This window comes from Prunus mume, linkage group LG2, assembly GCF_029339155.1.
Source record: "Prunus mume cultivar Tortuosa linkage group LG2, ASM2933915v1, whole genome shotgun sequence".
In the NCBI taxonomy this organism is placed as follows: domain Eukaryota; kingdom Viridiplantae; phylum Streptophyta; class Magnoliopsida; order Rosales; family Rosaceae; genus Prunus; species Prunus mume.
In genome coordinates this window covers 27060261-27088241 of record NC_142699.1, presented here as the reverse complement: position 1 = coordinate 27088241, position 27981 = coordinate 27060261, and the positions used below count along the sequence as shown (strand labels likewise).

General features: G+C 37.0%; 3 protein-coding genes and 1 pseudogene across 4 annotated transcripts; 3 read left to right on the top strand and 1 right to left on the bottom strand.

Annotated features, from left to right (window-relative positions):
- The window catches only part of LOC148919937 (homeobox-DDT domain protein RLT3-like), a 77710-nt pseudogene that overhangs the window by 46075 nt on the left and 3654 nt on the right, over positions 1–27981 (top strand).
- LOC148919939 (U-box domain-containing protein 44-like) lies at positions 1239–6498 on the top strand. 2 transcript variants are annotated; one of them, XM_089047189.1, is made up of 4 exons: positions 1239–1532; positions 2292–3667; positions 4018–4339; positions 4766–6498. In XM_089047189.1, the coding sequence occupies exons 2-4, from the start codon at positions 2438–2440 to the stop codon at positions 6259–6261; spliced, it is 3048 nt and encodes a 1015-aa protein (XP_088903315.1). In that variant the 5' UTR covers positions 1239–1532; positions 2292–2437; the 3' UTR covers positions 6262–6498. The 2 variants fall into 2 exon arrangements, with proteins under 2 accessions (XP_088903315.1, XP_088903316.1); XM_089047190.1 differs by having other exon boundaries at positions 1370–1532; positions 2296–3667.
- On the top strand, positions 13087–16509 carry LOC103324174 (3-ketoacyl-CoA synthase 20). The gene is made up of 2 exons (XM_089047191.1): positions 13087–14006; positions 15427–16509. Exons 1-2 carry the CDS (start codon positions 13230–13232, stop codon positions 16213–16215), a joined length of 1566 nt encoding a protein of 521 aa, XP_088903317.1. The 5' UTR covers positions 13087–13229; the 3' UTR covers positions 16216–16509.
- Positions 16722–19915, bottom strand: LOC148919938 (armadillo repeat-containing protein LFR-like). Its single transcript, XM_089047192.1, is given in 9 exon segments — positions 16722–17229; positions 17232–17242; positions 17374–17519; positions 17602–17740; positions 17843–17948; positions 18472–18725; positions 18839–18981; positions 19218–19387; positions 19695–19915. Coding segments are annotated over 9 exon segments (1398 nt in total). The 5' UTR covers positions 19882–19915; the 3' UTR covers positions 16722–16987.

The window sequence follows — 27981 nt, the reverse complement described above, 5'->3', positions numbered from 1 at the left end:
ATAAAGCAAAATGTAGAGAATGGTGAAACATTAAAATGCCAGAAAATGTTGTTGGTTAGCAAACATTAATAATTAAAATTATTAATTAAATGAGGATAATATGGTAAATTCACACTTTTTCATATTAAAAAAAAATCAGATAATAAATTTTATTTTTATGGAACACAACCATCCATTATCTTTTTTAATTCTAATTTTTTTTTTTAAAGCCTCACGCATGCGTGGAAGAGGGTGAAACGCTAGTATATTTTTAAATCTCTCTCTCTCTCTTCTCTCTCTCTTTCTCTCTCTCTATTTGAAAAGAGCATGAAAGATATTTCAAAATATATCAAACAATTTAAGTTGCTTTTAATTTATTTTTTTAATGAATTTTAAATTTTAAAATATTAAAATAATATTATATTATATTTAAAACCATGTGGCTCTAGGCTCCACACACGTGCCATGTTAATAATTTAACAGAAAATTTGACAGAAACTAACGACATGGATCATTTTGATGTGTGGAGGATAACCTTAAGGATTATTGGTGTCACAAAAAAATGTTAAGGACGAAATGTGATAATTTCATAAATCTCAAAGATCATTTGTGATAAAAAGCCAATAAAAAATGAAAAATGGATGTAGGCCTTTCAATATGGGCTGCAGCCACGAGCCCTCAGCCAACTCCTCCTACATCAAAACCTACTGGCCAGGCAAAGCTACTAGACACTCATACCATTAGGAAAGATTACCTTGGTTCATTGATAGACAAATGTCGTGATTCTACTGGTGGGAGAGAGTCAACAATGATATAAAATATCATAATCTATATTTTTCTAGCTACAAATGTATACTGACTACTTTTATTTTTAATTAAATGGCGAGGAAAATTCGATCTTGGTATATATCGAAATAATGTTGTTGAGAAAAAAAAGTAGGGAGTTTCACTAAAACACCCAAAATGATTGAAATTATAAAAAAACACCCAAAACACTTTATAAACACACCCAAAACCCATCATTACACACACTCAAAACATTTATAAACACACCCAAAAGTTGACTTTGATTAATTTTGCTGTTTTATAAATATTTATAAATACGACGCTTATTTATAAATTTGTAAAAAAAGTATTACTAAACTAAGAGTTAGTTGGTGTTTCTATCAATGATTTGATGTCGGATATCAAATTGTAAACGCAAAGTTACATTGTAATACTCTTTTCGTAAGTACGTGGAATTTTCCTTGCTCTTTCATGAAATGCAGTATTTATTGGTATTATGTTCAAATGAACAGTGGTCACTAGTCAAAAACACAAATTTCCACACCGCGTCTGAATTAATTACTCTGAAATTAATGATAATATTATCGAGCCACAGAACGAATCTTTATTGACTTACTCAAGTCTTCTTCTTGTGTTCCCTGGTGGTCGTCCTGGCCGCACTGACTGGGGCAAAAGCTTTGATCATTTACGAGCACTTTGCTCCATCAAGATATAAACCAAAGAGGGCATGTAGCTCATAAAAGTGTAATGACGAACTCTTTTGGCAGGTACCTAAATTCCGTACTTGTTCTGGGTTGTTCATGTTTTTACTTTTCTTGCTTCTTTCTATGTTTGTCTGCCGAAAAACCCTGTGAGAGAAACATAAGCCAAAAGAGTACTTTCCAGTTTTACAATCTATGTGGTTTTTGTTTCTTCATTGATGGAAAACTAGCCTGAGCTGACCCACAGATGCATTTTCTGGCTTAGCCGATTTCCCACTTTTTCCTTCTGTTGCAGGGGTCTGAGCAAGGAATTATTTATCTCTGATTTTCTTATACCTTTTATCAGTGATTTAACCAGGCATTTTGGTTTTCTCACTATGATTAATTTTAACTTTAATTTTATAAATCATTGAACTTCTGGGTTTTGTTTGTTCATGCTTTCGTAGTTGTTTGAGAACAGATTTTTGTTTTAGTTTCCTTCGATTTAACAGAGCTTAAAATTGAAAGATTGCTTGTGCATTGCAGTTTGGATTGTGTTTTAAATTTCTGTCCTTCACCAATTAGTATGCTGATTGGGGTGTGTGTGTGTGTGTGTTTTCCCAAAAGAGATGAAAGATTTGTTAACTCTTCCCTCCCGAAATTTGTAGCAATATAGAGGATATACATGAAGAGTTGTGTCTTTATTTATGAACGAGATTATTATCTATAATTTGCTCTAAATTTGTACAATTTCATCTTCTTCGCTTTGTTAAAGTAATCTCTTTCTTCTCTTCTCCATCCCCTTTTACTGGATTAAGCTGATTCTTCGTTTTTCTGTCTTTATAGCTAGATGTTCGATGGTCAGAAGGGGCAATAAAAATAGGAAAGTGCTTCAACCAGGGAATACGCTTAACTGATTTAGTCTTCATTTTATAGGCAGTAGGTGAAATCTTCCTTCTGTTCTAATAAAGGATTTGGCAGAGAATATTAGAATGGCATTGGAGCTTATACCTATTGGGACCATCTTGGCCGTGCTAACAAACCAGGTCATTAAAACAGCTAATGCTGCTAAAGATGTTTTCGAAAAAGAGAGTTTCAAGGTCCTGTCAAAGCACTTGTTTGACATTGAACTGGTCTTAAAAGAATTGCAGCATCAAGAACTGAATGATTCTCAAGCTGCTAGGCTTGCTTTGGAGTCCCTTGAAACAGATGTTAAAAGGGCTAACAGTCTGGTTGAGAAGTACAAAAATCGAGCTCGTTTCTACTTGCTTGTCAAGTGCCGACACATAGTCAAGGAGGTACAAGACGTTACCAGGGATATTGGTAGGTCATTGGCTGCTCTATCCCTGGCAAATACTGAAGTTTTATCAGGGATATCTGATCAGGTGAATAGGTTACAGAATGAGATGCAAAGAGTGGAATTTGAGGCTTCCCAGTCTCAGCTCCAAGTTTTTGACAAGCTAAACAAGGGTCTTAAAGATCAGACCCTTGACCAGGGTTTTGCAAATGACATGCTTGCAGAAATAGCTATGGCAGTTGGAGTGCCTTTAGAACCCTCAGAGATAAGCAAAGAGCTAGCAGATTTCAGAAAGGAGAAAGAAGAAGCTGCCAGCAGGAAGGAAAGAGCTGAAGTTTTCTTCTTAGAGCAGATTATTGAGCTGCTCTCTCGAGCTGATGCTGCAAGGGATTATGAAGAAGTCAAGAAGCAATACAAGCAGCGTGTTCAGGCCATAGAGAGATATGACACGAGCGAAGAGTATATTCAACCGCTCAAGCCTTTTATTTGCTGTATAAAAGGAACTGTGATGGTTGAACCAGTCAGCCTTTGCACTGGTACTACATGTGAGAGAGGCGCCATCATAGCTTGGTTTGACAGTGGAAAGAGAACTGACCCAGAAACACATGAGGTTCTTGAAGATACTTTATGGAGAAGTAACCTTCCATTGAGGCAATCAATAGAAGAGTGGCGAGAACTTAATTACTGCCTCAAGATAAGATCTTCCAAGGCAAAGCTGTTATCAGGTGTTGAGACGTCCATGTTAGATGCCTTAAGCCAAATGCAAGATCTTATGCGAGAGAATTCTATTAACAAGGACTGGATTATGATTGAAGGGCTCACTGATATTATAATCTCTATCCTTGGAAACTCTCACAACAGAGATGTGAAGAGGAAAATTTTGATCACCTTAAAGGATATTGTAGAAGGGCATGCAAGAAACAAGGTAAGCATCTTTGGTACTCTTTGTATACATGGAAGAAAAAAAAAACCAAACTAAGAAAGATCCCCTTTCTTTGATTCTTTTAATTTTCCTCCCATGATTTGAATTTGTTGAGTATACAATCTATTATTGCATAGTTTTACGAAGCTATGAATTGTTTTACGGTTGTTGTAGAATTTCATGTTTCTAATCCTTCTGAAAACGAATGCAACCCTTAAAAAAAATTACTTGATGATTCAATTTTCTTGTTGACCTTACTAAAAAATAAAAAGTTTCATTGTTCTTTTTTATGTCCTGAAAATATACGAAACGTTTTGGAGTATTCTAAATCTCTTTTGAAAAAAATCTTTTAGGAAAAAGTGGTTGAATCCCAGGGGTGGGATCACATTGTTCCCTGCTTAGGCCGTGACTCAAGCATCTCAAAGGCTGCAATTGAATTGCTATATGAATTGTTGCAAGACAGATCTGGTTGGAATTTGTCTGTCTGCAGGAAACTCTCTGAACAGGGCAGTGCAATTCTTTTCCTCGTTTATACCCTTTTAAAGGGTACTGTGAGGGAGTCAGCTGAGATTGCGGAGAAAATCTTGATGAAACTTTTTGACATAGATGAGGAAAACATTTCTTGTGCAGCTAAGTCTGGCTGGTATAAGCCACTTATTGATCGCATAGTTCATGGTAAGAGGATTCATTTACTAGGACTATAAAATTTCTTTATATTCAATTCCTTCAGTCACATAAAAGAATGAAAAGAGGGATGTAATCAGTAGATCGCAAATTCCTTTTACTACATTGTTCTTACCAGAAACAGTAACTGAATTCGAGGGGAAAAAAGATATTGAGGAAATCTACTAGTCAGTGTGCTTATTTACAAGCCTATTAGGACACCGTGGATTCACTCCATTCCATGATAGTCAGATATGCTAGTAGCTTTTCCTTTATGTGTGAGTGTATGGCCAGATGTTTTAACAATTAGTCTCATTCTCTAGTGTTTAAATGAGATATGTCATGTCCTCTGCATGAAATAAAGCTGTAATTCTGAATTGCCTATAATCCTTTTAACAAAGATTAGTTGATACAATTTGTCATTCTAAATTTTTTCAGGGCCTGAAACTTCAAGGTTATCAATGGTGAGAACACTTGTTAACATGGAATTGGTCGACTCAAATTTGAAGCTCCTCGGTGAGGAAGGGGTTATACCTCCTTTGCTTGAAATGGCATCTGGCAATATTGAAGCAAAACAGTTGTCCTTATCTGCCTTGGCTGAATTGTCAAGTTGCAATACCAACAAAGAGCTGGTTGCAGCTTCTGGTGGGGTTCATCTTGTTCTAAAACTAGCGTTCTCTCCCCATGTTCGCTCAATCATTGTTGTTAAATGTTATGAAATCCTGGAAAAATTCGCTTCTGATGCTGATGGGGTTAAATTCTTTGTTGATGAAAATGGGAGCCAACTCGAGTTAGAGCCAATTGTCACCAATTTGATTGCGTTACAGCAGAATCCCAAATTGGCCTACAATGTCCGGAGGCCTTCCTTGCGCACACTACTTGGAATCTGCAAGTTTGATGCAGGGTTGGTTAAAAAGGCGGTTGTCACTGGCGATGCCATATCACTGGTCCTTCCTCTTCTTGATGACTCCGACTCTGAGATTCGAGAGATTGCAATAAGTTTGCTTTTCCTCTTCTCCCAGCACGAGCCTGAGGGTGTTGTTGAGTACCTTCTCAAGCCAAGAAGGCTGGAGGTTTTGGTGGGGTTTCTTGAGAATGATGACAAGGATGATGTACAGATGGCTGCTGCTGGCATATTGGCTAATCTGCCGAAATCAGAAAAATCACTAACTACGAAGTTAATTGAATTGGATGGTCATACTGCAATCATAAATATTTTAAGAACAGGGACCATGAAAGCAAAAGAAAATGCTCTAAGTGCTCTTTTTAGGTTCACAGATCCCACAAACCTGGAGTCGCAGCGTATACTGGTTGAAGGAGGAGCATACCCTTTGCTTGTAAACTTTCTCAGGTCCAGCTCAGTGACTGCAAAGGCAAGAGCTGCAGCTCTGATTGGGAATCTTTCCACAAGCAGTCAAAAGCTCGCTGTTGTGTCCAAACCATCCGGATGCTGGTGTTTCAAGCCATCGGGTGCTCCTGTTTGCCAAGCACATGGTGGCACCTGCAGTGTCACTTCCACATTTTGTGTATTGGAAGCAAAAGCTTTGCCTGACTTGGTAAGGCTCTTATCCGGGGAGGTTTACGAAACTGCCATTGAAGCAATTCAAACTCTCTCCACATTGGTTCTTGAAGCCTCTCCTCAAAGAGGAGCCAATGTCTTGCATGAGGCTGATGCCATAAAGCCTACATTGGAGATCTTGAATTGGGGAACAGATTCTCTCAAGGAAGAGGCATTGAGTCTACTTGAAAAGGTTTTCTTGTCAAAGGAGATGGTTGAATTTTACGGATCAACTGCCAGATTAAGTCTTGCTGGTCTAACTGGCAGTAATTTTCATGAGGATGGTCGTCATAGGAGGAAGGCTGCCAGGGTCTTGTCACTCCTTGAACGTTATTCAAGATCATCTACATCTATTATTCCTGGGCTGTATGGCTAAAAGTTCTGCTTATCAGATCAGGAAGAAAGAAAAAAACACTTAGAACTTTGCTTGAGAATTGTGATTACAGTGATCAAGTTGGGAAATTTAGTACATCAATCTCAGTTCATATAGGGTTTAGTATACATGATTTGGAACTTTCAGTATACATTGGTCAAGATGGGTGGGCAAAAGATTTTAATGTACAGTCATGTTTTCATTTCAGGCAAAATGCTTATAAAATCTTCATTTAGAGCACCATGCCATTACACTCGAATTTGTCAATTGGCATGCTAATCAAAATTCTCATATAAACACATAAACATAACATGTGCATATGGGACATGTTTTAAAGCTCAACCAACTAAAGCCGTCATAAAACAAATAGCACCAATATTTGAGTTAGAACTCATGGGCTAGTTTCTTGGAGTTTTGAGTTCATATAAGAATTTAGGGACATTTTGGAAAAAGCAAAAGGAGAGAGAAAAATTTTAAAATAAGCAAAAATGGACAAAAATGCCCTTATTTATTTTTAGATTTCCTAATGAATTCAATACATTTGCATGTCTTTGATTTGAAAGTTGAGTGGTTTTTTTGTCTTTTTTAAAAAAGTTTTAGCTTTTTCCAAAAGTGAAAAAAAAATTTATGTGTAAAACCTAAAAAACCTAAGAATTTAACGACGATTTTTGAACATTTGTTTTACACACAAAAGAAAAGCTTCAAACTAATCAAGTACACCTATTTTTGTACAATATAATTATATTAGTGATGAAATAATAATACTAATAATGCCTCTCAAAATAATAATGACTACAAGACTTTTCGCATTTTTCAGATAATTTAATCATGAATAGAAAAGAGTACTTAATGTTAATTTTGAATTTGATGGCTTACTAAAAAAAATTAAATCCACCCAAAATGTCAAATATCATAATAGTTTTATTATATTATGATAAAATATAATATAATAAAATAGGAAGAGATTCATGGTTCCAATTTTGCCCTTACATCTTCATTCTTAGCATTGTGCAGATTATTGTTTCTGCGGCATTGTATTTAAAACTTAGAAGAAATAAAGAATTATTAGAGGAGATATATGCAGCAAGGATAGTATATAGGAAGAGATTCATCCATCCAATTCTTACTAAAATCAAACAGAGATTTGAGAGATCTCATCTTTATGAAACCTCTACATGTGAGAATAAAATTGGATTTTCCTGATCATGAAAATGCTGAAAACGCAAAGATATTATTCTAAGGGACTGCAAAGTTGAAGTCAATGTATTATTCATATATTTGCCATTTTTATGTGATCATCAAACTCGAGAATTTCTTGGCAGCTAGACTCTATGCCAGCACTCTTCTTACCAAACAATACTATTTCTACATTAAACAATCCTTAATTACCCTTTAATGACCTATAGCATGTCCAACTTGGGCTATAGCCTAGGTGAGTTTAATTCTTTTCTTATAGTTAGTGTTAATGCTAAGTATATATAATCAATTTTTGATGGCATTGTTGGTGTAAAATAGGCCTCTTTAAATTTATTTATTTTTTTTAAAGATATGTTCTTAAATTAAATTAATATATTTATGATCAATTCCATCAGTCGCCCTATAAGGGTTTAGCCGAGCCTAAACTCTAACAGTCTAGTAAGGTAAATCTAGCCTATCTCATTTTGAAATCCTGAGTCTATCCCTGGATACCCACCCACTTATTAAAGTTGACATGAAAAAAGTAATTTTCAATGAATTTTGTGTGCCCAATTTCTTATTTCTTCGGAAAATATTTTGACAAATTACACGTTTTGTTAAATGTTCATTGTGAAGAGACATGTTGACAGCAAGCAACATACTGCCATACACAGACGCAGCAGAAAACATATAGCTCCAGCTCATATATCATAACATATATAGATGAAAATTATAAATTAGGCCTCTTGAACCCATTTAAATAATAATAATAATAAATAAGATCGAGCTATGAAAAATACTTTAACTTAAAGATCTAGTTGGTGACGATTGCTGTGGGCAAAACAGTTTGGATATATCTCGTGGTTGTTTGGTTGAAGGTGATTCTAAAGTACACGTTGTTGACTTTACACATAGAAGTTGTTATGCATACATACACATGCATTAATTAACATGTCCCATTGTATATATTTTTACACATTTGTGTGGCTATATATATCTTTATATATATATTGGCTACCAAAGGCATGTGTGTGGTGGTAAGGAGACTATTCTTTGGTGTGCCTTTGATGATGATAGAAGAAGAAGAAGAAGAAGGCAGATGCTTATCATGCTCTCCACCTACATCCAGTGCAACAATTAATATTAGTGATAGGCTCAATTAAATTGTTTGGGCCCTTTTCCATTGAACCTCATATACTAAGATCAATGCGAACTTTCCTACTTCGTGACAAATTGAGTAGCAGATATCCTCCAATTATAGCTTGTGATGCCGGTCTTAAGTGGTGCTACGTACATTTAACACCGGAAGAGATAGACAAGAAAAAAGAGAGTAAGAGACAAAAACAAAATTATAGCCAGTGTGATCGTATATGTATATATATAGCCTTTATGTATAATTAAGATTTTGTGACCCGAGACATTATTTTAACTTGATAGTACTTGTCAGTGTGGCTGAGTCAGGAATTTATGTGTTGGGGGGCCAACATATATATAAATCAAATAGGACATTAAAAAATTTCAATTTTCAATCTTAACAATGTTTGTAAAAATAAAAGGCAGAAAATAATTGTTTATTCAATTAGGTATCAAAATAATACTCGTCGTTCTTTCATATCTCGAAAGCCATTAGGAACAAAAATTTAGTGAATGATAAAACCATTTGTAATTGAGTCAATGCTAAACTTTGCTTCATATAGGAACAAAAATTTAAATCCCAATCCTTTTTTATTTGGGTAAAAGTCTACTTCTTATTTGATAAAGGAGATTTTTTGAAACTTTATTTGATCGACTACTTTTATGTTTTATTAATATATTGGTGAGCCCAAAATTACTAGTCTTTCTATTTGAAATCACTTACTCTTTCACTTGCAAAGAGAGAGAAACACATCTTTTCTTTTGTGAGGGGGCCACAAACAGTTTATTATTATATAGACTTTCTAAATGTGTAGGAAAGCAAGAGCAAAAATTAAATGGAGTAAAAAATTCAGGGCTTAACAAGGCTCCGCCACTAAATCTGATAGTACTTGTCACATAACGCTACCACAAAACGGAGAAGTCATCACTCGAGTTTTTCCTCATATACCAATGGTACAAAGAAAGAAGTGGATTGCCTAATGTGTACTAAATAATTTACACACATGAACCGATATTCTTATTAAAAAAGTAAATTGAATAATGAAACGACATAGTAACTCTTCAAGACAAGTACAGATATATAAGCACCAATCCTATAAGCAGAGATTTCAACTCATGATTAGTACAGCTACATGTCATCAAGCAAACCCACGATCAACTGGGCATGCTTATTGCTTAGTCGTTAATTGCACGTGCATGTACCCATGATGGGTTTAGAGAGGAGGACAAATCTGAACCACATGCCTGAGAGAAGGTTTTAAAGCAAGTGATTACTTTTTTCAACATCTTACTATCATGGGTTCTAAACCTTCTCTTAGGTACGTGGTTCAGATTTGTCCTCCTCTCTCTCTCTCTCTCTCTCTCTCTCTCTCTCTCTCTCTCATTTAGTCTTTTATCCCGTTTTGAGTGTTTAAAACATTAATTCGTCGCTCTCTCTTAGTTCAGCAAGCTACTTAACTATACATGTTGAAAGTTTCTATAAGATCAAATTACGTGCAATATGCTAAATATATATGAGTCAAGCTACCTATATTGATTCAAATTTCTAAAAAAAGTTGAGGAATCAAAAGTAAACCCTTTCTCGTGAGTATTGAAATCCCTATCTTTACGTCATATATTTGAAATATTGTATACCCCTCGTTTCTGATTGAAAGGCATAGGTTTGGTTGAAGCTGTTCATTGAAAGGAAACTAATCTTCTCCTTGACAGCGTTCGTGTCTCTTATCTTATGTGCCTCCAGTAGTAATAGATGCACAAGTGGGGTATGTGCTATGCTGTAAAGTGTACGTACTTCATGAAATTCTTTCATTAGAGTGGTTATTTTCTACTTTGAAAAATGTTTGGCTCCTGCAGCCAAGTATTCATTCCTTGTTAATTACAAACCAATCACAACACCTACGTGCTGACTTAAAATGAGGAATTGCATCATTAAGGATTAAAGTAATGACTTCTTATAAATCCGAATTCTCTACTTTTACGTTTGGCGTTAGTATTGTGACGATGGAATGGACGATTGTTCTTTATTTTTATTTTTTTTAGTAAAGAACAGATTGTCGATAGGTTATTGATAATGTGTCAATATAATTGTCGTCGACAAAATATACGTACATGTTATCGATACAATATCGATGCATACATGTTTTGCAAAAAAGAATTTATTGTTATGCTTATATACTCTGGAACTGCGTTGTTTTAAACTTTCATTTGATTATCCTAAATTTTTCTTTTTATATAAAAAGGCTTTCAAAGTATTTTTACGTCAAACTAAGATTAGAGTGTTTAAGGAAACTTATAGCCATACAAGAAAAAGTACAAGTAGATTAACAACAATCTTCGCATTTTCTTAGCTAACATCACATGCAAAACCCCTAATAACCTAAAATGCACCTTTCTCCCCTTGTGTATTTTTTTAGGTAAAAGGAGGTGTCATTAGGTCCCCACTACTTAATATGAGCTTCATATCATGTTAACCCACGCATAAGATATCATTGATTTAGACAAAAATGAAGCATTTTTCCAAGAGTAAGACAACAAGACAAGAAGATATGCCTCAGACGATACCACATACAACCAAAGAAGAAATATTGGGATAATTTCGTGCAAGGCTTATTTTCCCGTCTACCACGACTAACGTAAACAGATTAGAAGTAGTGCCAACTTTTTTGGCCTGACCCAAATTACCCAAATTTTTTACATAAATTTATTCACCTACCCATTTCCCATTACGTAATTACAAGTGCAAGCGAAATTGATCTGGTCTGGTCTGGTGGATAATTTGTTGGTGAGAAGTTTGTGCATTTAATTAGAGAGGGACGGGTTACGTTTGTTGAGAGGAGCTGTCAGAAAAAAGAGACACCAAATTAAAGAGAGGGGATGACCTATAAGAAGGTCAAAGGTCGCAATAACTTCTTCTATATATCTGTCACCGGCCTTCTTTTAACTCGAAGCAGCAAAGCCCATCAGGGCTTCTTTCTTTGCTCTCTGTTGTTTTCCAAAACAACCCTAGGGTGTCCAATAAAACACAGAAATGCCCTAACACATCTACATCCATGTATGAGCATTTATATCGATTCCACTATATACTGACGTAACCAGAGAGCTATATATTTATCTATATTGAATGTGGGTAATGTGTGTTTTCAAATTTGACAGAAACTTAACGAAATAATTTCTTTTTGATTGATATAGACGATATTGAGAGAGAGGATAGTCAAAGATATATTATATGAATGGATATACTCTTTTAATCATTTGAACTATAAATCGCTTCCAAATCACTTCAAATCACTTCCAAATCTTGTATGTAGTCAGAAACCCTTACGTCCAAGGCTAAGGGTAGGTTCTTGGTCCCTAAATGTCCATGACTTTGGGGCTGCTGCAAGGTTTAATCAGACATGGCCCCAACAATATATTAATTACAAATCAATCCTCGCTGTATCTGATCAATATTAGGAGACAGATCAATTTTGAAGGCTTTAATCATTAATATAGTAGCTTAGTTACTTGTCAAATGAGGTCATATCAAAAGCAATATCTAGTGAAGTGAGGCTTTGTGACACTGGGTCTCCACTTTGTCAAAGTAGATTTGGCATTTGGGGTTCAAACTTTATGGAGGAGATTTGGATAATTGTCATGTAATGCTCTTTATATCAGACTTCTTCTGCTGTATTTCATCAGACCCTTGACTGATAGATTTCTCAAATAATTTTATTTACATAATCATATAACAATTTTACATTATACCCATATTTCCTTTTATCGACATAACCACTTTAATTAATTCCCCTATAATTAATAATGTTTGTTGGATGGTTAAATCAATATTTGTAGTTGTAGATATATATAGAATTCCAAATATATAATTTTTTTTTAAAAAAAAAATCAGCTAATGAGGATTGGTCCAGTTGGTAAGTAAGGTCCCTGTATTATAAATAGCCCTATCAATGTTCTAGTCCTGCTGCCAACAATCCTCATTAGTGCGCAATCTGTAATTTCTTATATAAATCTATATTGGTGACAATTGGTAGTTGGGTGTCACGCGCAAGTTCTTCCGGTTTGAGATTGTGGGTCTACTCTGCTACTGGTGATGAGAATAGCCAATCTCTCCCTAAACTTTTCTTCACTAAAAAAAAAAAAAAAATGCTCAAAATAAAATTGTGGAGGAGGAGCTACGTAGTTCACCAAACGCAGGAATGAACTCATTGCTTGCACCACGCATCAATTGACACATATCCACACCAACCCCCCCCCCGGGTGTACAGTACGCACTGGTGGTACAGAGCGTGGGGATGCACGGAGTGTACAGAGCACCAGACCCTAACAACAAATGGCAAACCAGTAAATACTGGACAACCAGTGGTCAAACTCGGTAACCCCCAATCAAAGTCCGCCATTTTCCCGGTTGGCGAAAATTCAATGCCCCCGCGTTTCACAATTAAATGTTCGTTGGGGTAGTTGCATCCTCCCGGCCCCCTATCTCCTTCTTCCCTCTCCTCACGCCCTTTAAAACCACCACACAACTCTCCCTTCCTCTCTACATTAATTCTCCCACCAACACTTATATATATACAAGTTGTATTTCTCATTTCCACCATCAAAACTTCTTAGAGAGTTTCTTTGCCTCTTGCAACTTGTTAAATTTAGTGTTCTGACTGCGTAAAATGGCGGTACAGGATCAGAACCAGGAAGGGAAGTCGAACTTAGGACCTGAATCGTCGGGAGGGCGTAAAGCTCTTCCAAACTTTCTTTTATCAGTGAGGCTCAAGTATGTCAAACTTGGGTACCACTACTTGATCTCTAATGCCGTCTACTTCTTACTAGTCCCTTTGATGGCCGTAGCGTCGGCCCATCTCTCAACGCTAACCCTCGAGGACTTTGTCCAATTATGGCACCAACTCAAGTTCAACTTTGTGTCAGTCACTTTGTGCTCAGGCCTCTTGGTTTTCTTAACCACCCTCTACTTCACCACCCGCCCAAGAAAAGTTTACTTGATGAACTTCGCTTGTTACAAGCCCGAGTATGCTATCACGTGCACACGTGAGCTGTTCATGGAGAGGTCTAAGCTGACAGGCAGCTTCTCTGATGAGAACTTGGCTTTTCAGCAGAAGATTCTTGAGAGGTCCGGGCTGGGGCAGAAAACCTACATGCCCGAGGCCGTGATGCGGCTCCCGCCGAACCCGTGTATGGGCGAGGCGAGGAAGGAGGCGGAAATGGTGATGTTTGGTGCCATTGACGAGTTGCTGGAGAAGACTGGGGTGAAGCCTAAGGATATTGGGATTTTGGTGGTGAACTGCAGCTTGTTCAATCCCACGCCGTCTTTGTCCGCCATGGTTGTGAATCACTACAAGCTTAGAGGGAATATTGTGAGCTACAATCTTGGTGGGATGGGTTGCAGTGCTGGGCTGATTTCTATTGACCTTGCCAAACAGCTTCTCCAGGTTTGTTATTTCTGGCCTTTTTCTATTTATTTTTTGGTTAATTAAATATAAAATATTTGTTTAGTTTAATTACCATGGATAAGGGATACTTGTGTTTGTTACACTTAAGTACTCCTAGAATATATACCAACTAAATACCAACAAAATATCGACAAGTATCAAATGCAATCTTTTAATATATATATATACACCTGAAAAGCTGAAATTATCATCAATTTACTACGTACTGTAAATTAATTACTCGGTATCAAATAATCTGTTTTTATATATCCAACATGTATAATAAAATGGAACAATAAATTAAGAAATTTTTAGTAATTAAAAAAAAAATTCAACTCTCTCTCATGTGCATTGGATTGGATTGGTGTTGTATATGTTGTGAGTATAGATAGATTTCACCTCAAATATAGAAGTGCGATAATTCCAAAAAAAAAAAACATAAAAAAGTGATAGGTCAAATGAGTAATTTTTGTATCTTCTGTGTACACCAACACCTTCAAATACACATGGAACATGAGGAAATATTCTCTAATACACATAGGATAATAAAATAAAATATTTTTATATGTCCCATGTATATTGGATGGTACACCAGCAACATACAAAAATTTCTCCAACTTGTTGATTCATAAGAGCACTTCCACAAGCAGGCATGCGCTGGCAAAAGGCTAACCAGGCATAAATGGATCTATAGAGATATAAAATAGCCTAGGCAAGGATGGTATGGGCTCCACCAAACCCTAGCAGGCCCGAAAGCAAGAACAACTCAAGCTGTTGCCTGAGGACTGTGACATCGCGCTAACGTCAACAAAAAAAATAAAAAATAAAAAATTGAAAAAAAGTATGAAATATTACCAAAAAACTTAGAATAATTTTTTTATATATATACATATCTAGTCATTTTTTTTATTATTATTGATCTTATACATATAAATAAAATTATTCCTATGTGAATAGTAATTTCTTTTGAGTTGTCATGACAATGGGTGAAAAAGCAACAAAAATATTGCTAGAGTAGAGACTATTGACGTGAATAGTAATCGCCCTTGCGCTTGCCCTCTGCCATGAAAAGGGGTCGAAGTGCTCTAAATGTGTGGTAATAAATGTTATATTGTAACAACCAACATTTGAACCATTTTTTAAAGCAGTGGTGCACAACTTGCCCACATGTCCAGCTGGTACATGGGATGTCATTAAAAGGACGTTTTGGTGTGCAATTGGCGTCATAAATAGATAATTAATGGACTTGCAACTGAAATATACACAAAACTAAACACAAGGATTTAATTTTCCTGGTCTACAATTTAGATATGTTCATATTTATATAGATTAAAATTAAGATTGTAAATTTAGATCAAATCATGTATAAAGTATGTCATTTGTTTGCAACCTAAACTGATGTAGGCATGTTGTGTAACAGGTGCACCCAAACTCTTATGCCCTAGTGGTAAGCATGGAGAACATCACCCTCAATTGGTACTTCGGCAATGACCGCTCAATGCTTCTCTCCAACTGCCTCTTCCGATTGGGCGGTGCAGCCATCCTCCTCTCCAACCGTTCCTCTGACCGCCGCCGCTCAAAGTACCAGCTCATGCACACTGTCCGCACCCATAAAGGTTCAGATGACAAAGCATACAACTGTGTTTTCCAAAAGGAAGATGACACAAAAAGAGTCGGTGTTGCTCTCTCAAAAGACTTGATGGCTGTAGCTGGAGAAGCCCTTAAAACCAACATCACCACACTTGGCCCAATAGTCCTACCCATGTCAGAGCAACTCCTCTTCTTTGTTACTTTGGTGGCAAGAAAGGTGTTCAAAATGAAGAATATCAAACCCTACATCCCGGATTTCAAGCTGGCGTTCGAACACTTCTGCATTCACGCCGGTGGGAGAGCAGTGCTGGATGAGATGGAGAAGAACCTTGAGCTCAGTGAGTGGCACATGGAGCCTTCGAGAATGACACTTTATAGGTTTGGGAACACTTCAAGCAGCTCTTTGTGGTATGAACTGGCTTACTCTGAGGCCAAGGGGAGAGTGAGGAAGGGTGATAGGATGTGGCAGATTGCGTTCGGGTCGGGTTTCAAGTGTAACAGTGCTGTGTGGAGGGCTTTGAGGACTGTTAATCCAGCTAAAGAGAAGAACCCTTGGATTGATGAGATTGATCAATTTCCTGTTGATGTGCCTAAAGTGGCCCCATGCAAGGCTTCTTAATTAGCTAAAACCTCATTCTTTGGGGGAAGATACTGTTAGCTGTATGAGCACTGTATGTTTATAACTCATTCAGCGTTTGGTGTTTCTTTGTGATGCTGATTCATTTAATGTAATTTTTTCATAATGTTTGGTTGTTACGAAAACATAACAATACAAATGCCTTGAGATCGAAAACCAGGTCCCCCAAGTTCTACAGCAACAGAGCAATGAACAGGGGTGATAGAGTTTACAACAGATTACAAGTGTCTCAGATCAAAACTGTAAACTTAATAAATAAACTAAGAACTTGTCAGACGATGAAGTTTTCTTCTTTGTTTACTTTTAGGTACTGTTCATACTTACGATCAACAAAATAGTGTTCACTAATTCTACGGTTACGTTGCCTATGATAATTTTTAACAATCTCCCGGACGAGAACATCGCAGTCACTACTGTTTGTGGGTTCCATCAAACAAGCCTGAAAATAAATATACAGGAATTTGAACAAAAGTCTCATTCTAAGAAAGTTGACTGGAAAAAGAAGTTCATACAGATTAAATATAGTATACATTAAAATCAGAACCAAAACATATGTACACATACACTAGTGTAGACTCTGATTCACACAAATACACTTCCAAATTACTACACGTAAGAGAGCATTTGAAAAACCACTTGAGATTCTTACTAATTGTTGCTACGTCATCGGGTACATAGATTGGATCATAGACTTGTTAGCAGAGAATCAATCCAATAACTTTTGAGGCAAATCACCGGAGGATACAATATTTGGTTACATTCCCCAAACACCACGGGCTGCTGCCACTTTGTTGTTTGGTCTAGACGTCAGTTCATACAAAATCCTGGCAAAGGTATCGGAATACCTGGCATCTGAGAATAGTATTTCAGCAAATGCATTCTCATAAGCTAGCAGCAAGGCTCGGTTTTGTGGCTCAGACACAAGACTTTCCAATATCATAGCAGCTTTCCTGCAAACTTCGGGAACTGGATGGGGTGCCTTGATAACTTTTAAAGTCTATCAATTGCCCTGCAATTTTGTAAAGTTTAAACAGAAATGTCCTTTCAGCAACAAATTTTCATTTCCAAACTCATGATCCAAATTCTTGATCTTGAATTATTTATTATGTGGATATTTTTTGGTGGAAGAAGAGCCCTCACCATCGCTCACTAGCTAGTTTTAGCCTGCAGTCCATATTAACTTCAGCGAGGTTGTAGAGTGCACCAACTGCAGCCGCTTGTGCCCCATGTGCTGTTTGTAAATCTACTGATGGTAAGCTCATAAGATCAACCAATCGCTTATGCATCTGCAGTGTTCATTTAGCCTCAGATACAATCTTCGCACAATGTGAAAACACGTTTATAACAGGGGAGTTTCTGAATATTAACCTGTGGAACAAAGGGAAGAAGGAAAGGTTCATTATCAGGGTTTATGATCAGACGCCCAAGTAACTCAGCTGCAGCACAATGCCAGGTTTTGACTACAGATCCCAGCATCCCCATGATAGCTTGAACTGCTCGTTTTCCTCTGTTTGATAGAAAATTAATTAATAAATCAAACAGAATTTGGAAACAAAGGGAGCTTAAGATAGAATAACAAAATAAAATAACAGTAGATCAGAATTCTAACGTTATCTTGATGTAGGATGGCTTTGATGAGCTGAAAATTCCAAGATCAAGCAACGGAGCCAAATTTACAATTGTCTCAAGAGCATTTGTCACAAGTTCCTCATCCTCTGTTAACATAGGGAGCATTAGAGTCATTCCATTATAAAAGCATAACCACAGAAGCATCGAAGAAATATTTAGCATTATTTCATACTCGAAGGTTGCTAGTTCCCTTGTTCTGAAAAGTATCTCAAATAGGAAAAAAGATATGAATCCCCAAATATGAAAGAAGTATACAAGTAGAAAAGCTCCAAACCAAATTTCAAAATGGATTACGCCTACAAGATTAACACTGCCAGTAAAATATGTCCGTAACAGAAAGAAGTTTAACATAACCCTTTTTATTAAGCTACAACATTGGAAAGTTGAATGCAAATAAGAGCTATACATTCTTATCAGCGAGCAGGCTTAAAAGGATATTGTGGTACTTGTATAAGTGATTACCCACAACAAAATCACACCATTGAGTTTTGTAACTGGACATTACTTTGAACTTTTTAATGGAATCCTAAAGTTGAGCTAAAAAATTATATACTGAAGACTGACTGCATTCAAGAAATAAATAATGCTTTACAAGACAATGTTTCTCACCTGTAAGGTAATCTTCTATGCACTGGAACACTGTTTCCAGACAATGGCGATGCTGGGCCATAATGACTTCATTATCTGGCATGAAAGAGAAGTTGCGAATGATATTGGAAGCAGCAACAGCACACTGCTGTCTTTCTGCTCGACCTTCTTCATCTAGATTAAACAGACCATCTTCATCAAGCCACCACTCTGAAGAAGAACGAAGTTTGGTCACATTACTCAGCACCGATGCTTCTTGAGAACTGGATCCCAAGCTACCATGTGAATATTGCCAAAATCAGGTCTAGAATTACTCGTATCAAAGATGATTTTAGACATTCAAACTGGAAATTCACACATGAGAAGACCATAAACCTGTAGGGCTTACCCAGGAAGTGGGAGAGTGCCATTTGAAGCTAATGCCTCGTACTCATTTCCAAACCCACTTACAAGCAAATTTGCACCCAAATTTCTGACTCTCGGCGCCTTTACGTGTTCCTTCGGAAGCGCTATATCACGCCAATCATCAATCTGTTAATCACAACAAGGTAGTGTCAATAGATATTGTCAGGAACAAGATAATGCAAAACTTGGGCAATGCTATTATTCCCACTCCTAATTGTTCATCTGCACTCCAAGATGTGTGTGCTTTAAAGTAATAATATTATTGAATTTAAAGTGCAGGATGACCAACTGAGAGCTGCCCAAAACTTCAGCATAAAAAATAAAATTGCAGATATCAGAAATTAAAGGAGTGCACGACATACAACACTGAGGAGAGCATCAAGCAAGCCAGGAATCTTTGCCAGAGGGGTTGTGTCTTTGCGCATGTCATCTTTTTCTTTGAAAGAGAGTAATGTGAGAGTGTTCAATGCCCATGTCAACTCACTCTTCAGCCCACTCTGAAGAGCCAGAACTATCCTTTTATTGTTCTGATCTGCAATGTAGATGGTATGTATTGGTAAGAAGGTCCAACAATACTCAAAAGCAAACTTTTCACCTCCTGTGATTGATACCCTTTTCAATAAGTTTACATATTTCCATGCTGTGCTACCCAGTTCCCCAAAAATTGTTCCTTCACTTTCATTTTTCTTTCATTTACAATTTGGCAATTCAATTATCGGAATATATGGTTTGTTTATAGCCAAAATAACTTAAAAATTACAAATATCTAAAACTTCTAAACAAATTGCAAACAATTTTAGACTGAAATGCAATGCGGTTTAGGGTTTTGATAAACTGACCGGCGAAGGAACTGTGGACGTGGAGGGAAGGACCGAGGAGAGTCGACGGAGCTGCCGTTTCGGCGGCGGCGGCAGCAGCAGCTGCGGCGCTATTCCCGCCGCTTCCGAATGGGCGGCCTCTTTTCGCCGGCGGCGCCGAGGCCCCGCCACCCACTCCACCTGACTTGCTCTGCTCCCTCTTCTGCATCTCTCTCTCCCTCTCGCGCTGGTATTTGCTTGCTTGATTTTGGGATCGTATTTTAATTTTAGGGCAGGTAAAATAATTTTGACCCGTGTCCGCCCCGTTATTTATTGGGCCTAAATGGGTTGTTGGGCTATGTTTTGACTTGGCCGTGACCCACTGAGTAAAGTTTTCAATAAAAAAGGTGCGTATGCACTTTTCGTAGCTTTATGTGTTTCTGTTTTTATTTTTATATAAATATTTTTTTTATACAAGCTATAATGCTATATCTACTCTTAGGGTCGTTTGGTACGGATGGACTGGACTAAATTCTGGGATCTCGGATTAGTTCGGATTGCCTAAGCTGAATTAAGAACCTACGTTTAGTGATGCGTCGGATTAAGAAACTGGATTGTAAAAATAGTGAAGATCTATATTTGGTATTGTGCCGGACTAAAAATAATTATTTTAATATTTAATTTTAATTAAGGATTTTGAAATTAAAAATAAATGAAAAGTAAATAAATAAAATTCTAATATTTTTTAAAGACTAAAAGTATCTTATCTTTTTATTATTATTATTTTTCTTTTCTCCTTGTTCTCCTTTTTCTTTCTTCTTCCTCGCGTATTTTCTTCTTCCTTTTCTTTCCTTGACCCATTTCCTTGTTCCCTCTTTCTTCCTCTTTTCTTCTTCTCATACAGCTTCTTCTTCTTTCTTTCTTTCTTTCTTTCTTTCTTCCTATTCTTTCCTTTCTCTTGTCTTCTTCCTTCTCTCCATTCCACTCTCTCTTCATGCTGCCACAGATCCAATTGAATCAACCTCTCTCGCTTCTGGTTCCATTAATTATTGGTTGTGGTGGTTTGATTGGGTGGTGATGGTGGTTGACCTGGGTATGTGGTGGTTTGTTATGGTGGTAATGATGGTTTGATTGACTGATTGGGTGTGATGATGATGATGATTCGATTGGGTCTGTGGTGGCTTGTTATGGGTTTGATGGTGGTGGTCTGACAGAGGAAAGCAAGGCAAAACAAAAGAGGAGAGACAGAGAGAAGAGCCAGAGCAACGTTGAAGAGAAAAGAGAAGCATAGAGCAACTTTGGATAATGGTAGACTCGATCGTGCAAAACAACAATTTCGTTATTTAGCGGCACCTCCACGGAGCTCTCTATTTTGTGCGAATGAGCGAAACGTTTTTGGTAGGTCCGGATTGTATAGTCTCATTTAACTTAAAGAAGCGCTACACCAAACGTGGGTTAGGGGTGTTATTTAAGCTAGTCCTATCCAAGGAGGCGTACCAAACAGACCCTTAAGAGTTTTTTTATTTAAACCCCGCACTTTTTTTGTTCACCTCATATTCTAAGTTCACTCAAACTTCTAATTCAAATTTTCACAATTTCTAAGAAACTCCACTATTTTACCAAACTACCCCTAAATGCACACCGAGTAGAAAAAAAAAAAAAAAACTCATCAACCCCCACATACCCCACTACCCACTATCAAATGAATCGACAAGTTCTTTCTAATTGTCAATGCAATCTCGAAATGGACTATACCAATCAAATGCTTGGGGGTTGGAATGATTATGTCTAATCAAATGTTTACATATTTGGACCCCTACACAGACCAACATTCATCATTCTTTGCACATAGAACATGGTAAAGAGTTTGAATCTCTACCAATAACATGTTTACTGTGGATTTTCAGATCATTTTGAGGAAACAAACAAGTAATTTTTACATGATCATTTGGTTGCTAGTAGGATAGCCAGGCCAGCACATGGCATGAGATGGACAATGCTAAAAAAGAAGAGCCGTAACTATTATTTTTTCAGGAAATAACAGAGCGGTGGTCTCTGTTTTTGGTAACAAAGAGTTGTTGGCTATCCTTATATGCTCTTTATTTAACCGCAACAACAATTACTTGCTTAATTTGAAGAAGAAGAGTGATGGGGGTGTGTATATAGATGTACTAGGGTTAAGTATTAAGTTGGATGGCTTTTTTTTTATATCTTTTTACACAATAATAAAACTCAAGAACTTAATTTAAATATTGGGGCAAACAAAAAAAAAGTGTGAGGTTTAAATAGAAAAACTCATACTCTTAACGACTTAAACTACAAACAACTTGCGGCTACTTCTTTTAAAGAGAGCAACAAAACCCTATAAATGCACAAATAAGTTATAAACCTTAGAACCCTAAACTCAGAAGAACCTTGCAAGTTTCAGCCTTTCCAAACTTCCTACTAGAGCTAGTCTTCAACATCCTTGTACATGCGTGTCCAAAGCGTGGAATGCCACCATTCATGACCAACAGTTCATCAAAGCCCATCTCCAACACTCCATCACCACCAACTCTACTCACACCATTTTAGTGAAGTCATTTGACAAGCGCAAACTCTTTTCAGTGTCGTTTAACAATAACGAGACGTTCAGGCAGTCGTCAAAATTAAGTTGCCGTTTCAACACCCTCACTCGCCGACATGTTGGGCTACTCTGTTCATGGTTTGGCTTGCATTTGCCGCGTAGATGATATTGCTTTGTGGAACCCGTCCATTCAGAAGTTCAAGATGGTTCGCAACACGTCCCAACCTTTGAGCTGGAGCAATCATTTGGTTCAGAAGAGATGAAACTATGAGGTGCCTATTATGGCTTCGGGTATGATTCAACTAAAGATGACTATAAAATTGTGGGACTAATGGAGTTTTTTTTTGTTAGCGAGATCCTAGCATAATTAGGATATTTATTTCCTAGTTTATTAGGATTATATTTCTTTCATTTTGTACAAATATTGTGTAATTAGGATTTTATCTTGTTTCCTAGTTTGACTCTACTAGGGTTACATTCTTGTACTATAAATACCTTATTTTGAAGAATGAAATACAACATGAAAAATATTATACCCATATTGTTTGACTTGGTATTAGAGCCAACTTTTTGGTAACCTGTGTGTTATGCCCACCCGTGTTTTATCCCCATATTTGTTCTCTACCTGTGCATTGTGTGCCCTCCTGGGTTTGTGTGTTGTGTTGTAGTGTTCGTGCCTTTACTGTGCTCGTGTCATTCCTATCTTCGTGTATCTGCCGTATTTGTGTATCTGCTATGTTCCTATGTGTACTCTGCTGTGTTCATGCATGTGCCGTATTTGTGCCTCCGTTGTGTTTCGTTGTATACTCTGCCTTGATCTGTTGAGTTTCTGCTGCAATCATGGGTGATAACTCCATTGTTAGTGTTGTTGTTGCTGCCTTTATAAATTTGTGTGTTTCTGATTCTATTCCAGGTACTAGCTCTAATACTTGGATAATTGACACTGGTGTTTCTGATCATATGACTTATGATGCTAAATTTTTTGATAAGTTCTGTAGTAACACCCATGACCCATACATAACTAGTGCTAATGGCTTGCCCTCTCCAATTATTGGTGAGGGCACAATCTCTCTCACTCCTACTCTGTCCTTATCTCGTGCGTTACTAGTTCCCAATAACCATTGTAACTTGTTATCTGTTGGTCGATTACTTGATACATTTAATGCTTCTGCTATTTTCTATCATACGCATTGCTTTTTTAGGATCTCAAGACTCACGAGACGATTGAGCATGGTAAACGGATAAGGGGGTTATATTATTTGACATTGCCTTCTGCACCAGTTCGTGATCGTGTCGTTAATCTGTTCAAAGTTGCAGCGTCAAAGACAAATAACAAATTTGGATATGACATCGTCGCTTGGGACACCTGTCATTTGGCTACCTTAAGCGTCTGTTTCCATTTTTATTCCGCTCTTGTGATAAGTCTAGTTTTAAGTTTGAGACATGTATTGTGGCCAAGAGTCATCGCACTCTATTTCCTTTGAGTGACAGTAAAGCTACAAAGTCTTTTGATTTAGTGCATTATGATGTGTGGAGTCCGGCTCGCATTAATTCGAACGGATTTCGTTGGTTAGTCACATTTATTAATGATTGTACCCGACTCACTTTTTTATTGCTGAAAAATAAACATGATGTTGCTTCCATCCTTCCAGAGTTCTGTACTATGGTGTCTACTCAGTTTCATGCTCAGGTCAAAGTATTTCGGACTGATAATGAAGGCGAATATGTGAATAACACTTTGGCATCTTTCTTCCATGCTCAAGGTGATATTCACCGAATGACAACCCCATTTACTCCTCAGCAGAATGGTGTGTCGAATGCAAGAATCGCCGCCATACTTGAAGTTACCCGTTCCCTTATGTTGGACATGCCTGTTCCCATCATCTTTGGGGGCATGCTATTTTATCTGCTGCCTATTTGATTAATCGTACTCCTAGCCAGGTTCTTGATTTCAAGACTCCACATGATGTGTTTGGTAACTATGCTTCCCTTGTCTCAGTCTCCAAGTTGCCTTCTAAAGTTTTTGGGTGTGTTACCTATGTTTATGTCTACTCTCATCAACGGAGTAAACTTGATTCTTGTGTTATGCGATGTGTTTTTATTGGTTACTCTTCTACTCATAAGTGTTATAAGTGTTATCATCCACCTACCCAGAAGCTGCATGTTACTTTGGACGTGACTTTCTATGAAGAAGTGTCCTATTATGTCTCTCCCTCCTCTCCAATTCAGGGGGAGATGATGAGTGAATTGGAGAGTCTTGGATTGGAGAATGATGTGTTTGAAGATACTGTTCTCGGGAAGAAAACGACTTGTCGCCTGAAGCAAGTGACCGGTCGCCCATATCTGAAGATGAAACTTGTGGTCTTTATGAAGAAACGATCGATTGCCCTTTGGAACTTGATTGGTTGCCTATATCTGGAGATGAAGCAGGTGCTCTCAATGTCGAATCGACTGATCACACTGAAGCAAGTGACCAGTCGCCTGTATATGAAAATAATGGCAGTGATTTTTGAATGGATGAGTTCGATGCAATACTCCCATCTACCATGCTAGTGCCCCAATCTACTCGTGATAGTGAATCAAGTGAGGTAATTTCTAATGATCTGTCTATATTAACTTATCAGTTACCCCCATGAACCACTCGTGGGAAACCTAAAGTACAATATTCTCCTGATATACATGCCAAGTCTAAATATCCAATTAGCCATTATGTGTCAACTCATCATTTGTTTAAGTCATATGCATCATATTTGTGTCAATTATCTAGTGTATGTGTGTCAACTAAGCTGCAGGATGCTTTATCTAACCCCAAATGGATGGATGCCATGAATGTTGAAATGGATGCATTGAACAAGAATAAAGCATGGGGTTTAGTTCCTTTGCAAAGGGTTATACTCAGACCTATGGAGTGGATTATTTGGAGACCTTTGCTCTAGTGGCAAAGCTCAATATTGTGCATATACTATTGTCCCTGGCTGCTAACCACGACTGGCCCTTATTACAATTTGATGTCAAAAATGCGTTTCTACATGGTGACCTCAATGAGGAGATTTACATGGATATCCATCTTGGTATTCATGTAACCTCTAAGGAGGGTGTTGTGTGTAAGCTACAGAAGTCTGCTGCAATTGAAATTGCGCATAAGCCTGTGCAACATGATCGTACAAAACACGTGGAGGTTGATCGACATTTTGTTAAAGAGAAGTTGGATGCTGAAATTATTTCTTTTCCGTTTATATCATCCGAGTATCAACTGGCAGATGTTCTTACGAAAGCTGTGTCTACTACGGTCTTTCTCAACTCGCTTGACAAGTTGGGCATGCATGACATCTTTGCTCCAACTTGAGGGGGAGTGTTAGTGAGATCCTAGCTTAATTAGGATATTTATTTCCTTAGTTTATTAGGATTATATTTCTTTCTTTTTATACAAATATTGTGTAATTAAGATTTTATCTTATTTCATAGTTTGACCCTACTAGGGTTACATCATTGTACCATAAATACATTCTTTTGGAGAATGAAATACAACCTGAAAAATATTCTACCCATATTGTTTGTCTAATATAGTGGATGCCCAGACTCTTAAAGTTCAAATTTATAGCCTAAAATGTAACTCGTGGAAACCAATCCAAAACATCCTTTGCGATGTCTTTGCATTTGATCCAAATCGTATATTGTTTGTGAATGGTGCTCTGTGTTGGCTGAGGCGTGGCCAAATAGATGTGGATGGTTACATAATTGTCAGCCTTGATCTTGCCGGTGAGAAATGTCGTGAGTTTCCCACCCCTCCCCATAGGAGTGACGATATTCGTACGATGGATTTAGAGGTCTCGGGTGGATTTTTATGGAGTTGTGTTACTGAGAGGAACAGACCGAAATGATTTTTGGATTATGAAGGAATATGGAGTGACAGAATCTTGGACCCTGCTTTGTTCTATTGACCTGACAGAAGTGCCTTCAGAATTTATTTGGGAATGTATTTATGGCACACCTTTGGAGTTCTCAAAGAATGGTGAAACGGTTCTTATGAGGAGTAGCGACAATAGGCTTTTTTGGTTTGATTTGGAGAAAAAGAAAGCCAAACAAGTTGAAATTGGTCATCTGCCCAGTGATTACGCAGCAACAACTATCTGTAAGGGGAGCCTTTGTCTCGTTGATGGTGATCCTGTAATTGGTTTGTTAAACTTAGTGTAATGCCCTTGTTGTAACTCTCTACTAAAAACAGCTCGAGCGTAAGCTCCAGCTACTTTTGGTAGAAACTTTTAAATTGTTGTTTTTGTTTGTAAGCCTATTAGGAGGCCACATAGGTGCCATGTGATCATTGGTTGATAAGCTAACCAGCAAGTGGGCTTTAAAGAGCCTTATAATAGATATTTTGTAGAGAGAGTTGCTCTCTAATGTTAATGAATCAGTAATTGAAAAAAATTGAAAAACAAGTTTGGAACTTCTATCTGAAGCTAGACCTCTGAGATCTAATAACAAAATTCTCTTTCTCTTATCACAATAAAAACTGGCACGAACAGTTAAATCAAATTAAAACACCCAAAATGGAAATTATAAAAAAACTCAAGCAATAAAAACTGCTTTGGGGTTGATTTTGGGTGGTTTCTATGTTTAAATAGTGCTTGAGTTTTTTTATAAATAATGTCTAGGATGTTTATTTATAAATTTGTTAAATCAATCCCTTATTAGCATCCGTATTTTAAATGAATGGACATCAATACTCGTATATTGGGAAAACGTATTTACTTAATTTTCCGTTAGACACGGATATTAAAAACAGTGAAAAAATCCCTTAATGTATTAGAGACTATCTTCAGTCCTTAATCATATTAGAAGATATTAATCTTTTGAGTGATTTGCTACTTGTATTACCAAAAAATTGCAACATGGTATCAAAGCATAGTCTGATAAACTAAGCTGGGAGTATTTTCTATGTTCAACTATTTGGGATTTATTTCTTTGAAACCCTAACTTTCAAACTCAAAAAAATATGATGGCAAGTATAGCAACAATGATAGGAGTTTCTCATCTCCTATATTTGACAAATGTAGAGCTGATTATTTCAGTTTTCATTTTCTTTTTAAATTTAAAAAAACTGACATAAAAAATTTGAAATTGGAAAACTTTTTAAAAGTTGTCTGGTAATTGATTTCAATTTTCCGTTTTCAGTTTTTTGCGAAACTTGGAAATGAATTTGTTTTTGGGGTCAAATTATGAATTTGATGAGGTCACAAAATGAAATTGCATGTGACAAGGAGTTCATTGTTTTTTTTTTTGAATTTTTGAATTTAGGATAAACTTTTGGTGAATTTTGGATCTGGAGCTCTCAAGGATCAGAATTCTAACGTTATCTTCGATGTAGGATGGCTGTGATGAGCTGAAAATTTCAAGATCAAGCAACGGAGCCAAATTTATAATTGTCTCAAGAAAAATATATCTACCCCTACAAAAGAGAATTTATCCCGGCAAATTTCCTTTTTGACTTGCCTCATCTGTTGAGCATATGTTTTCCGCTTGTCTCATGAATTATTTGCTTTAAGGACTAGACATGCGCAGGATCCTTTTTACTTTCTTATGGTGGTTTTATTTGTATTCTACAATTAATAAGCTTTATCTGTTGTTGCATAAACCTATCTATAAATGTGAAATTTGGTTTTTCAAATTGAATCTTCTGTTATCTAGGAAACGAGCCTTATGGTGAAGTATGGTTTACGTCCTGGTACTTTGAAGGGTGAATTGTTCGAGAGTTCTGCTAGAGCG